The sequence below is a fragment of the Cimex lectularius genome, unplaced genomic scaffold (assembly GCF_000648675.2).
Source record: "Cimex lectularius strain Harlan isolate CLEC.00 unplaced genomic scaffold, Clec_2.1 scaffold162, whole genome shotgun sequence".
NCBI classification, from domain to species: Eukaryota; Metazoa; Arthropoda; class Insecta; order Hemiptera; family Cimicidae; genus Cimex; species Cimex lectularius.
This window is the reverse complement of record NW_019393086.1, coordinates 201,038-216,037: the sequence shown is the minus strand read 5'-3', so window position 1 is coordinate 216,037 and position 15,000 is coordinate 201,038. Positions and strand designations below refer to the sequence as shown.

Here is a 15,000-nt window from a genome sequence, read left to right as displayed (position 1 = left end):
CAATGTTAGACAATTTCCATAGTTTTGGAAATTGACCTTCATTTAAACATAGGTTATACATGGTTGTCTCACTTAACGGATATCTATTGCAACAATTTTGTTCAATAGTTTTGGTTAATCCATCAAGTCCTGGTGCTTTGCCTTCTTTGCATTGCTGTATTAATTTCTCATATTGTATAAGGTTTTTCATTACAATGTCTAACATAGATCTGTTATCCTGTTTAGGATGTATATTTTTGGCACTCATTTCCCCATGATTACTGACAAGGGTTTCTCCATATTTTGCATGTAAGTGCTATCTTCTTTTTTTATATTAGTAAAACATCTTTGCTGAAGCAATTTTGTAAACCGTATTCCCCGGACTTATCAGTTACGTTGCAGTAAGTTTTCCAAGAAAACAGTTTATCTTTTTTTAATCATGTTGGTTTGAGCCATTTTTATGGAATACGATTTGTCTCTCCGTGTTCCAAAGATGTACAATATTGATGGATGTTTGGTACCCTTTTCAGTTGCCTAACCCTCCATCGTTGTTGTTTGAATTCTGGTGTCCAGTAAAGTACAGATTTCTTCGCATTGTCAAAGTTTTTCGTATATATTGGGATCCTGTCATTACTGACATCTTTCAGTATTTTCTTTACGAAACTATTTGTACCATCTCAGCTTTCCTCTTCCGTAATAGCATTTTCAAATATCGAGTCCATTATACATACCACAGTTCTCTAATTCCTGGTTTATTTTACTCCTACTTGACAGTTCATCTTTGATATTTTTGTCAATACAAGAAATTAATTTTCCCAGTCTGCAAGTTTGGTTTCATATTTATAACTTCCTTGCAATTTTGTCTGAGCACTAGCACTTATTTTAACGTTATTCACAATGTTGGTCAAAATGTGCTGGTTCGAGGCACTCTCATCTTTTCTGTTTTGCCATTTCATTAATTTTGGCAGAAGAACTGAGTTATACAAGATAAGTTCAATAGAAATAGTTAGGTAGAATAGGTTTTGTTAATAAATGGAGGCATAGCGTCATCTTCATTGAGGACATTCAGACCCGCGAAATAATTCTTTAACTTTTCGCCTCTTATATTTGTTTTTTTGACAAAATTTAGTCATTCAAGTCAACGCCGTTTAACAGCTTCCAATTTAAAACTTTCCATGTTTTTACTACTTAATATATCATTTTTATCCCAGAAATAATCACTTATTGACGCTACTTTGCAGTTCCCTATATTTAATTCAGTTTACTGATGAATCTTCAACATGCCTGAAAATATCTCGCTATTTTATAATTATTATAATAGCTGTTATTTTTCCGCTCATTCCCCGATTGCAGATAACCGATAATTGATTAAGGTTTTAAGTTGAGATAAAAAAGTCAGTGTCACGAGCGGGATTCGAACCCATGACCTTCGGCTTGATACGCCGCTACGCTACCACTTGAGTTATCGTGACTTCGATCCCCTCGGGCACTAACTTCCCATCTCAACCACACCTTTTTGAATTTTCCCTCCTTTTTGCCATTTTTCAATTGTCGTGTAATCTATTTGATTCTCGGCGACAAATGACGACGGCGACTGTTTTATCTCAACTTAAAACCTGAAGTAATTGATTGATATTAATTGGTCAAGCGGACCACGAAAAATAGTGAATTTAATAACCGATAATGTTTTTCTTTGTAGCAAAGGGAAACGGGAACAGTTTGGATCTACCTCGACTACCAACCTTCTTCGATCCTGTTTCCTTCGGTCGGTGAGTATTCTCAAAACTATTTTTCTCTCACTCGCAAACAAATCTTTATTTTGTTCGCCAATGTCTTCACATGTACTTTTCTCATTAATTTCTGCCGGGACATTGTGTATTATTAAACGGAACAGGTGCTTCGTACTCATATCCGCCAATAAACCATCTTTGTACACTTCTTTAATTTCGGTTATTAGACCCGACCGCATCTCACGATATCTGAATAACTATCGATTAACGGTCACTAATCTCTACACATTTCGGTTATAAGTTTTTCAAAATCATGTTTACTTTCACTTTGAACTATCACTGTACCACTCCTAGCCGACGACCCTTTGAGAATCCCCTATGCCCTATCTTAAGTTTCACTGGATTAACTTTTCCCTTTACTATTTTTTTTCGTTGAATTCGAATTCATATCAGTAATTGGCTTTACAACGAGGAAAACATCTCACTAACTGTTACTGTACAAAAGTCGCTCAGCTCGTCGAACATTGTCGACAAGTAGTTTTTCACCGAGGATTTTATTTTTCATAGCGTTGAAAACATCAGTCATTCGGTCATCTCATCCTTGACACGTTTTTTCACTCCCAAACTCATACTTCCCCGGATATTCGTCATATTATCAAGCGTTCCATCGAGTGTTGAAAACGTTGGTCCCACTCGATCGCCATCTTCAGAGATAGTTTTTGTAACACCTTGGATTAAAAAACAAACATGCCCATCTTTTTGTCATAGTATTGATTTACACAACCGATAAATTTAGAAGAACAGGCGCAAATGAAAATCTCGAAAATCCGTTCGACCCGGGAATAGAACATACACGGTTGTCGAACACGACAAAAATGTCAATCCATTTTCCATGAATTGTACACACGCATAAATGTATCTAGATAATGTTTATTTTTACATTTTTTTTGCATGTATAACTTACGTGTGGCGCGTTACTTCCTTGGCTGAACATGAGCAGGCCGTTTGCTTCCGTTGTTCGCAACTTGACGGAAACCGACCCTGAACGTGGTGCGTCCCAGCTCGGAAGTACCTGCAAAAAAAGTTTAAAAATCCTTTAGAATATAAACAAAAATACTGTATACAATCTAATTAATGACCAGCCATTAAAATTATAATTGCACAATAAAGAAATATCGTAGATGACGCCAATAAAAAAGACAACGCTCAGTTTCTTCATCAAGCTTTCGATACCTTTCCCTTGCGTCAGAACGTTGAAACTTTAATTAATAATTGAATCAGTTGTCAAATATTATCTATTTATACTTTCGACAACAGTGCTTTATGTGTAATTAAATTAAAAATTTAGATACCCATTGTCCATGGGTGCCTTATTACTGATACTACTTTAATTACAAATCAATTTAATATATATTAAATTGCGTGTCGTAATATTGCTTTATTTTAATAACTAGCAGCTTAACTTGATTTAAATTAGGTTTAATTTTAATTAAAGCATAAGACTTTTAATTTAAAACTTTTAAACTTATTATAAAGTCCTTAAAATAAAATAGATGATTTTTTTGTTTTACAGCGCTAAAGGTTTGCTAAGCCTGTAATCGATCGCAGTTATTTGTTACTGTGTGTGTGAGTCAGTAAGGAAGTGAGTGAGAGAGAGAGATAGAGAGAGAGAGAGAGAGAGAGAGAGAGAGAGAGAGAGAGAGAGTGAGAGAGAGAGAATAGAAAAGCTGATAGATAAATACATTTGTTAATTGTTGTTAAACCAAGAGGTATAAAAGCATTTAATGCATAATAAACACAGGTTTCGATGTGACCATTTGAATAAATTAGCAAACAAACATAAACTTTTACGCACAATAAAGGTTTTAAAAAGTTAAAAACTTTTGTAAATAAATTAGTTTTGTCGACATATAATTAGCTTATTATTTTGAAACATATGTATATACATAAGTACATACATCTATCTATTTATATTTTCTCTCCTCCTCTCTCACACTCTCTCTCTCTCTCTCACACACACACATGCCCACATACGCTCTTTCTTGCCCTCTCTCTCTCTCTTTCTCTCTATATATCTATTGCTATTTCTTTCTTTTTTTCCTACTTTCCCACTTTTCTCTCGCGTAAAATTTCCTAATCAAAATTTACACATCTATAGCAAGCTTCGTTTTCACTAAAAAAGCAAAACAAAAATTAACAATTTACCTCTTTCGTCCCTAGAGAGAGAATTCCATTGTGGTTAAAAAAACAATTTGACCTTCCCTTTTCAATGATATGATGCAATGTACATCCGGCATTCTCTCTTGGTGAACGGTGCCGGATAACAAACGACATGAGGATTTGTTTAAAAAAATCATAACCAGCCTACGTCAGTTCAATTGAATATGGGAAAGAGCACCTAGCGTAAAATCAATCAATAATAGAACTAAAGCAGGTGGAAATTATTATCGAATGATTGAACCTATATGTTTTTAAATTATGATTGACTCATTGACATGAAATCATGCTGCAAACTTAATACAATTGTTCAGATTTATATATTATTATACATTTTGTGGAAAATAACAGTAATGACATTTCCCAATGCAAGCTCAGTTTGGAGAACGCCAGAAAAAATCCATAATAAACGTCAAGAGAAAAATAAAGGAGTGTCACTATGAAAATAATAAAATCAACAGGCAAATTTGCATATTGCAAATGCAGGATTAAAACGGGAATAGAAAAATATAAGAAATATAAAAACAAGAGTTACAAATGGCAATACGCCTTTCAAATATTAAAAACAAAAATTATATTTGCCAATGTAAAAAAAAATTCTAACCGTTCGCGTCGTCGTATTTTCGCGATGTTGGAAAGGACTATGGTTATTAATACTTGTTATGCGATCAACCAGCCTTTAATACGATGTTGATTGGAATTCGGGTTGTGGTATTCAAACATAAATCGTTGTTATATCAACGCCCAAGCTTTCGACAAGTTTTATTGCCTTCTTCAGGGGATAGATACAAAGTCATAACTTAAACACATGACACATTTCACACAAGCAGCAGCCTTCGGCGGTCAAACCGTTAGAATCGAACAAATATTTTAAAAATTTAACAACTACATTAATTCCAAGTTATATTTCAAATGTGTTAGGGCCAACATACAATTTACCTTATCCAAAGGGGTGTTTCCCTGCCAAAGATCTTATCATGGATGTGGAAATGATTGTCAGTAATATCAAAGACCAAAAAGAAAGAAATAATGTTAGAGCAGACTCAGCATGCATTATAAGGAATGATTTTACAAAAAGCAATGCATTCACCAGCTCCCCCCTTGAAAGATCTATAACAAAAATTCGTGCTTTCATTAAAAACAATCCCAAAGCTGTTAAAGGTAATGTGATAGTAGTGTTTGAAAAATCCTACTACAGAAGAAAAATGCAAGAACTTTTGAATGATAAAAACACATACTCCTTAGTTAGATCTGACCCTACAAAGAAAATTCAAAGTAAATGCAATTCTTTAGTAGATAGCCTTTTTGAGTTTGAATACATAGACAGAAGGCAAAAAGTGCTGTTGAAAACTAGCAACGGGGTTTGCCACAAAAAAAAAAAAAAAAAAAAAAGTGATAAACACAATTTTCTAGTCAAACGCCTGTGATATTTATGCACCTAAAGAATACTAATGGTTAAGTAATTGTTACTGTTTTTAAAAAAAAATGCATATATATGTAAGAGGCTATTAAGAAGAGGTTTTTATTTATTTATTATATATGTTTATAGTTTGTATATATATATCGTGGAATGAGTAATGTGTTTAAGTTATGACTTTGTATCTATCCCCTGAAGAAGGTGTGGTATCGATTTAGTAATTGTGGTATCGATCAACACCTTCCCCCAAGTTTTAACTCCCTAATTCAATGTGGTATGTACCAGACAAGACAACCAATAAAGTGCGTTCCAAATAAACTGTTCATAAAGTGAATACCCAACAAAGGCAATAAAACTTGTCGAAAACTTGGGCGTTGATATAACAACATTGTATGTTTGAAGACCACAACCCGAATCCCAATCCCCCACTATGGTTATGATTCGTTAAAAAGGGAATGTTGAAATATTGATGGGAATTACGTCATTACAAAAATGTGTAACATATGTACTGTTTCTATAAAAAAAAACAGTATATTATTATTAATATTCATGTTCTGGGGTGAGTGTGTGATGTCTGGAGAGCAAAAGTAAGTTATTTGCGGGAATGGAGTGGGTTCGGCCCCGCCCCGAGGAATATCGAGTACTCTGGAGGAGTGACTGTGACCAGACTTTTATGTTAGTATTGTACGTTGTTTACATTTTACTCTATTGGAATGAATGTAATTTAAGCATGAAAGGAAGGGGTTATTTACCCCGCCCTAAGGAATATCGAGTACTCTGGGGTGAGTGAGTGACATCTGGAGAGTACAAGTAAGTTATCAGAGCGAATGGAGTGGGTTCAAACCACGCCCCGAGGAATATCGAGTACTCTGGAGGAGTGACTGTGACCAGACTTTTATGTTAGTAGGGTGAGTGAGTGACATCTGGAGAGTACAAGTAAGTTATCAGAGCGAATGGAGTGGGTTCAAACCACGCCCCGAGGAATATCGAGTACTCTGGGGAAGTGAATATGATCAGTTCTATGTTTGTGGCGATATATATGTTATGTATTGTATGTTGTGTATCTATTCTTAAATTGGCAACCTGAGGTTCTGGCAAGAGGCTAGCTTTTTAAAATAACGACGTAATATACAAGTAAAAGCAGAGAGTCAGTAACCAGGTCGAGATGCTCAAATGGCTGCAGTTAAATACAGAATACGCGAGAAAGACAGGAAAAAGAAGGAATACATGCGGTGGGCCGGCGATGACCTCAGCTGTTTGCCTGCCCATAAACCTCCCACTTTATATATATATATATATATATATATATATATATGTAATATTCATGTTCGTAGAGAAGTAAGAGTATGTCATTTAATTGAAACAGAAACATAACCCTATACTAATAATTGCACTTTTAGATTTTTATTTTATTTTACTTATTTATTTAAAATGGTGAGATGCGGTCTGGTGTGATAGGTTTCAGAAAAACATTTTCTTTATCGTGCCAACGTTTCGATCTTTATTGAGATCATCTTCAGGGCTCAAAGTGTTTGTCTTCTGTGTAATTGTGCCATTCTTGCGTGTCGTGTCGAGAGTGCCCTTTTTATTATTTTACGTATAACTGACGGTTTTCTTTACGTTAATTCGCGTATTCTTATTCGGAACTCCCTCCCCATCAATGGCTAACAAAATTTTACATTTATTTTGTTATTCCTAATTTATAATATTTTTTATAGATTCTTATGTTTTAAATATTATAATTAAACGAAATTTGTGTTTGGCTAACGTATGTTCAGATCCATGTTGCCTTGGTACATTTGAATATAAAACTTACATATATAACATTTACAAATGTCAAGCTACAACTTATAATTACAAAAAAAGTTTTTTTTGTTTAAACAACTAAAAAAGCTTGCAAAATTTTAAGCTCAGCGAAGGAGTGGAGTACAGCAATAATCAATAAATATTATTTCAAATAATAATTGGCCGAATTTGTTGAATTAGCATGTTGTCATAGAAACAAAATATTAAAAAAAATTCCCACCTACCTTGTAAGTTAAATTCAGCCAATAACCAAAACAAAAGATGTATATATAATTAAGTTCACTAGTTTCGCGATCCGCTTGACCAATTAATTTCTTACATTGAAAAATGGCAAAAAGGAGGGAAAATTCAAAAGGTGTGGTTGAGATGGGAAGTTGGTGCCCGAGTGGATCGAGGTCACGATAGCTCAAGTGGTAGAGGAGCGGCGTATCTAGCTGAAGATCGTGGGTTCGAATCCCACTCGTGCCATTGACTTTTTTATCTCAACTCTAACTAAAAACCTTAATTAATTGTATATAATTAAGGAAGAGATAATTTCTTAAACGTCTTTTTAAATTATATTCAGTATGACGATACACGAATTATTTTGTTATTTGGTAGATTCATTTGATATTAACAGAATTACAATGTTACAAATCAAAATGCCGTAATTTTGTAACCATAAATGTCTGCCTTAATATATTTCATAATTAAGGTCAATTCGTAAATGCGTTTTCTGACAAATGTGAAATAATTGACTTCCTTGATCTTAGCTTTTTAGGACACGCAACCTAACGTTTCTCGCACTGATTACTTGTATATCTTGATTTATTCACATTGTCGTATGTTATCCCTAAGCTCCCAGCAATTAAAATAATGTTTATTATCATTAATGAAAACGCGGGAATTAAGGTTTTTAATGAATAATTAATGGAACGTTCCTTCGCAATATGTATATTTCTTGGATACATGTAAAGATAGAGATCAGTAATTTACGTCAGAAACGGCATTCCGCCTTTAAGTGAATAGTGATTTGTTTAACGGAAATCGGTCCGAGTAAGCGTCCGTTTTGATATACGCAGGGGCGGGAACCCATTACAGAAAGATAAAATACAAAACGACTCATTGGAAAAAACAAGAGGATATACAAATTAAATAATTATTGTTCAAATTAGGCAGAAGCTTAGGTAATTTGTCTCGACGTAAAAGAAGCGATTTGTCCTATGCGACATCTAAATTTTGCCATCAATGCCATTTAATCAATCATTTATTTAGCTGGATTCAGATGTTTGATTATAAATTCTGATCCGGTTTTTCCAAAAGTGCTTTGGCAAACCATTTCTCAATTAGCTAAGTTAATGTATATTTTTTTTGTTTATCAAATTTATGAAATTGATAATGGTTATCATGTCTTAGAAACTCTTACGCCTAAGAGTTTGAGACTACTATATGTCTTTTGTTTTCAATCCCAAAAGCATTTATTTATCAATAAATTGTTTCTAAAATTTGCATACTGAACTAACTTTGAGAAATATTTATTAAAAGTACATCCAAACAATCTGTAAAAGTTGTAAAAGTTCATCCGTGACGTTTAGTAAACTACAAAAACATTTTTTATTTTGAATTTTTCTGAGTGGCAGCGTTATTGACTCGGATATTTAAACTAATCGCTTTTATTAATATATTAAGTTTTGCAAAAATATTACCCTAAAGAATCAGCTCTCAAACTATTTGGAACGACTCGTCTTGTACTCTTTTTTATTTCAGGTGTAATTTTTCTTTTAAATCAATTTTCAACATATCATTATCATGGTCAAAGGTTTACAATAAAAAATAAAGAAAAAATCCAATGATGAATTCATGATATTTATAGAATACAATTTTGTAATGTAGTTACTTTTTACAGAACAAAGGGCAATTGGAAAGTTGGACTGTAATTCTGATCCTGTATCCAGCTAGATTGTAGATTATGTTCGTAAAGTATGGTCGTACTATCTTTCTTTACTGTACTTTATAGAACACCGATGTTTTTTTTCGAGCTAGCATTATTCCGTGTAAGTCTCAGAAAACTTTCTCGTGCGAAAAGCGTCGTCCTGCACTCTGTTCGTAAGTGAATAAGAGTTTCCTTTTATACTTTTTCCCCTTAGAATACAGTTTTCTTTCATGAGACGAAAAACATTGAGAGAAACTAATATAATACGTCGTAACGACCTCAATCACTTATTGTTCAATAGCTTATTGTTTTTTAATGTGGTATTTTACAAAAAATCCACTTAACTAAACTTATTATTTCAACAATCAGAAAAAAAACTCTTCCTTTTTCCTCTCAATTTGCGGTGAGAACGGGGAATTGCCGCTTTTCCAGTAGGAAAATTATTCTAGTTTCAGGGACTGCAATCACTTACTTTTTGAATAGTAAACGCATTTATTAAACATGTAAAATGTAATAAAGTGGTCTGATCAGCACTAACTTGTTTTTTAATCTTTAATACTTTATACTATTTACCAAAAGATCAAATTTGTTTAGTTGAACACGTATTAAATATATGGTCACGACAAACCACTACATATTTTATAAATGACGAATGAACAAACAAAATCAGTGGTGTGTGTGTGTGTGTGTGTGTGTGTGTGTGTGTGTGTGTGTGTGTGANAGAGAGAGAGAGAGAGAGAGAGAGAGAGAGAGAGAGAGGACAGAGAGGGAGAGAGGGGAGAGAGAGAAATAAAGAGAGAGGAGGGAGAGAGAAAGAAAGAGAGAGAGGGGGAGAGAGAAAGAAAGAGAGATGGGGTGAGACAGTAGGGAGAGAGGGAGAGGAATGAGTGATGGAGAGAGCACGGAGAAAGAGAGCAAAAAGAAAACTATATTATCTATATTTCCATACAGACAAAAGGGGAGATAGTAGGAGATAAAGAAAAAAAGATTAGATAAGTAGATAAATTTGGTATATAGTGATACATAGATGTGGATACAGAAAAGAAAGTATGCAATAGAAAAAGAGAAAGAGAAAAAGAGAGAGAGTGAGAGAGAGAGTGTGTGTGTGAGGGAGGGAGAACGAAAATGCGAGAGGTCAATGAGAGATTTGTACTTTTAATTCCAATATTGTAAAAAATATTATTTTCAAACGGGGTTAGAGTATGCTAAACCTGCCACTTGTTTCGGTCTTGCAGAATGGTAAATGAAAACGCCGTATTTTACATAAGTTGTTTTTTTTTACGTTTTTATCAATAACTATGTATTTTATAAAAATTAATAAATAAAGCAAGCAGAGTAGAATTTTATTTTGCGATATTTTCTGTAATTACGACGAAAGCTGTTTGCTTAAGATTGCTAAAGAAGTAAAAGTCGAGTGTATTTTATTAGGCTCGTGTAAGGCAGTGTGTTCTGGAGTGTAACAAATAAAGTATAGTTTTGAAAATTTTGTTTCAATGGAAAACGCATTTTAAAAACAAACTCACTTTGGCCTCCCATTTCATTGCTAACAAGAGACCAAATAAATATAGCGATAGATCCGAAATGACGTATGTTTTTTACCGATATGTTTGTTTGTATTTGCTTACACCAATCAAAGAGGACAATTTAGGAACGATACAATGGACGGTTTTTTGTGTCAATATCGAATGTCCTTCTACTCTGAGGCTGTTGGGTCAACAAGCTTTTTGGTTTTCCTTTTTTTTGTCTCCGTCACGTCGAAAAAAGACCACCTACAACTCTATTTCTTAATTATTAGATTTTTTTAGCGCTTTTTCTTTAATTTTTGATTTTTTTTTTTAATGTAATGTTGTAAGATGTAATTGAAATGCAAACATTAACCTTCATATGTCATACTAGTAAAGAATTTGATTAATTTTAAATGCTAAATCACATTTAAAATTTGTAACGTATCTATTTTACAAACTTGATAACAAATCTTTAGAAAAAAATTGTGACAAAGTGGGTAATAGAGAAAGAGAGAGAGAGAGAGAGAGAGAGAGAGTGAGAGAGAGAGAGAGAGAGAGAGGGAGAGAGAGAGTGAGAGAGGGGGGAGAGATAGCAGATAGATAGATAGAGAGAATGCGAAAAGTCGATGAGAGATTTGTATTTTTATTTCCAATATTGTAAAAAAATATTATTTTCAAACGGGGTTAGAGTATGCTAAACCAGCCACTTATTTCGGTCGTGCTGAATGGTAATTGAAAACGCCGTATTTTACCTTGTTTCTTTTATGTTTTTACCAACGTTTGTTTATTTTATTGCAAATTAATATTTATTTCTGTCAATACGAATAAAATAAAAGCCGTTTTTTATACGTACTTTTCCTGTAAAATCTAAAAATTACTTTGTGTTTGCTGTTTTTCGTCAGTTATAGAAAAAAATTAACGAGAAATTAAACTAGAAAATGAACTAAAACTTATTTATATACATACGGTTTTTTTTTTATCGTAAGTAACTTATTTGGCAGTACCACGCGTCCTACAAAATATTTCCCTTTCCCTTGCTCTTTTGCTTTCAACTATCAACGTAGCTCTAATAGTTTGATTTTATTTTGGAGTTTAATTTATTTCATCATATTTAAAAAAAAATCATTTTTTCATAAAATCAAAATATTAGGTTATGTTGAGAGAGTTATATTTAGTACTGATTTTTTGTTGTTGTACAAATTTCATTTTTATTAATTATCGTATATAATTTTAGGTTATGTTCATTCTTAATTATACTCTTTCATAGTTGAAATAATCTTGCCTCATTTTGCATAAAAATACATAGGTAGGTTCTACACTTTTTTAATCTTTTCGAGAATCTACTATTATAAAAGTAACAAAATTGAATTGTCATTTTTTTGTGCGTTTGTATTTTTTAAATTTATCATTTTACGTTCTGTATGTAGTTTGAATTTTTTAACCTTAATATAGCTAGTATAAATAGAGAAAATTGTAATTAAATTGGAAAGGTATTTATGAAATTATAATTGTCCCATTTTTTCATCAATTGTTTCCTTCACTATCAGAAAATAATAGCGCTTAAAACACCAATGTTAAAACCGAAAAAGGAAAGGCGGTTTTTTTAAATAAGAACCCGTAATTCCAATTCGACTGTCTGGATCGACGCGAAACAATTCCGAAGGGTTTTTGTCATCTCCTTTGATCCTCGCCGTTATGAATAAAAGATCTAAACCATGATTTTGTGATTACATCGGTCAATCCCCAATCTGGCCGTGACCCGTGCGGAATAACTGAGGCCAACGTGGACGTCTGCCCGGGTCTCTCTCTCTCTCTTTAAATCATAAATTTCAAGCGCTTTGAAACAAGGGGTAGAAGGCCCGTTTCAAATGAAATATTTAAACTACTCGCTCCTTCTCACCTTTTCCTAATTCACTCCAATCCCAGATCATTCGTCTGCTGCGAAACAATTCACTTCACTAGCTGTACATTTTGTTTTGTCACAGACATAATTAATCGAGTCTGTTTTGACATAGACCGTATCTGCATTGCGTTTTTGGAATTGAAGATTTATTCTGCACCAAATAGCGCTCATTACTTACAGCACATTAACAATTACAATTCAAAATTTTGCTTGATGATTTTCTTACATGAATTTCCTTTAACTTGTATAATTTCTGTTTTCTGACTTTCTTTTCTTTTTTATTCTAATTCTTAGCCATTATATTTAGTGGTCTGATTGACCAAATTACTTCTTTCAATTAATTAACATTTTTATGTAAGGTTTTGGTTGAAATGCAGTCACGATAGCTCAAGTGGTTAGAGTAGTGGCGTATTGAGCCGAAGGTCGTGGGTTCGAAACCCGCTCGTGACACTAACTTTTTCATTTCAACCAAAACCTTACATAAAAGTGTTAACTAATTCTTAGCTTTTATCTTTATAGCTATGAACAAAAAAATGTTTAAGGACTTTCTTTGGCTACTTCCTCTGCTTTCTTGTACTCAAGATAATTATTTATAAGGATTGTTTGATTTTCTACTCATTTTTCTCTGTGGTCATCAGAAAGGATCATATTCAGCTATAGTGATAGACACAAGACGGAATCAATATTTCGTACAGGCGATCCTTCCTAACTCAAGTAGCACTTGATATTCCTATCTTATTTCCGATAGATCACATTTCTCGAGACGGGGATACACTCATTCCATAAAAAGACACTCACATAACATACTCCCTTTATGTATTATATATTTATTAAAGTGTGTATTAACACTGTAAAAAAAAATATTGCTAGTTTTATGGACTAAACACCAAATAAAAACAAATATAACCATTAGTTAGACTATATGATTTTGTAACAATTACCAATTACAAACAAAACACTACAAATCCCTAGAACTATAAATACAACATATAACACTATAAATGTACACGTAACTTTTATTAACATTTTGAAGAAACAAACTTTAATAATCATTGCAAGATACTATTTTGCGTTGATGTCTAAATGTGTTAGAAATTATAAGGTTAATATGCTTGTCCAAAAGACGAAAACGCTTAAATAAGATCATGAATTAATTATCAATTTTAAATATAAATTCACTAGTTTTAGTGGTCCGCTTGAACAATTAATATATTTCAATTAATTAAGGTTTTTAGATGAGCTAAAAAAGTCAGTGTCAAAAGCGGGATTCGAACCCACGCTCTTCGGCTTGATACTCCGCTACTCTACCACTTGAGCTATCGTGGCCTCGATCCACTCGGACACTATCTTACCATCTCAACCACACCTTTTGAATTTTCCCTCCTTTTTGCCATTTTTCATATGTCGTGTAATCTATTTGATTCTGGGCGACAAATGAAATGGCCACGGAGAGCTTTATGAAGTATAATTCATTTTAATTCATTAAGTTCACTATTTTTCGTGGTCCGCTTGAGATATTAATATCTTATAATTAATTAAGGCTTTTAGTTGAGATAAAAAAGTCAATGGCACGAGCGGGATTTGAACCCACGACCTTCGGCTTGATACGCCGCTGCTCTACCACTTGAGCTATCGTGACCTCGATCCACTCGGACACCAACTTCCCATCTCAACCCACCTTTTGAATTTTCCCTCCTTTTGCCATTTTTCAATTTTTTAATCTCAACTAAAAATCTTAATTTAAATATAAAACTACAGCTTTTTTACATGTTTATTATGTTCATTAAACTTTACTACAAACTTGTAATAACGGACCATTAAAAGCTAAATGGTTGGAGGTTTTGTATAGTGGATAATGAAGATATATTAATTATAATTCGATGTTGGAATAACTTTTTGCCATCTGAAATTGAAAATTAATCCAAATAATCTGAAGAGTAATTTGATTCCAATTATCCTTAGATAAAGATAATAATTTCAAATGAGAATGCAAAAATTATGTATAGTTCTTGATAAACTTGAAGAAAACTTTGACCTCATGGAAATGTTTCTTGGTCCATGTAAATGTTTAATATTTGTACACTTACCGCAGACCTTGAGAAGTTTATTCAACACAATTGGATGTTTCTTAGTTAAGTTTTTACAACACTCTCTCTAGCATTGGCTGGATAAAATTCACAACACCTACAATATTTCTTTTGAATAATTCAAAGAAAAATCTGTAAGCATACTTTACTAATCACTGTGATCGTTTAAACGTCAAAACGGTTTGATGTTTCTGGTTGAATGTCCCTTCGACTCACTTTGCCCGATTTCTCAATGGCTTTCCAGTTATACACCATTTTTTGAGCATAAACGTGTTTTTTTTTTACGTGCTCATGAAAAAACGGATCATTCTCTCTCCCGATGTTACCATACATAAACCTATTGTATTATTCAAATACAAACTGCCACAACACTGAAATTGTAAGACAACTTTGAATTCCCATGAGCACTTACAAAATCACATTTTTGACCAAAAATCGCGAATA

The 15,000-nt window shown here is 33.1% G+C and overlaps 1 protein-coding gene across 3 annotated transcripts in view; it reads right to left on the bottom strand.

Annotated features, from left to right (window-relative positions):
- Positions 1–15,000, bottom strand: part of LOC106666175 (neurexin-2) — a 167,239-nt gene that overhangs the window by 63,140 nt on the left and 89,099 nt on the right. For all 3 annotated transcript variants that reach the window (XM_024229884.1, XM_024229885.1, XM_024229886.1), the window contains exon 6: positions 2,674–2,781. In XM_024229884.1, the coding sequence (XP_024085652.1) occupies positions 2,674–2,781 (108 nt within the window). The remainder of the gene's footprint in view (positions 1–2,673; positions 2,782–15,000) is intronic.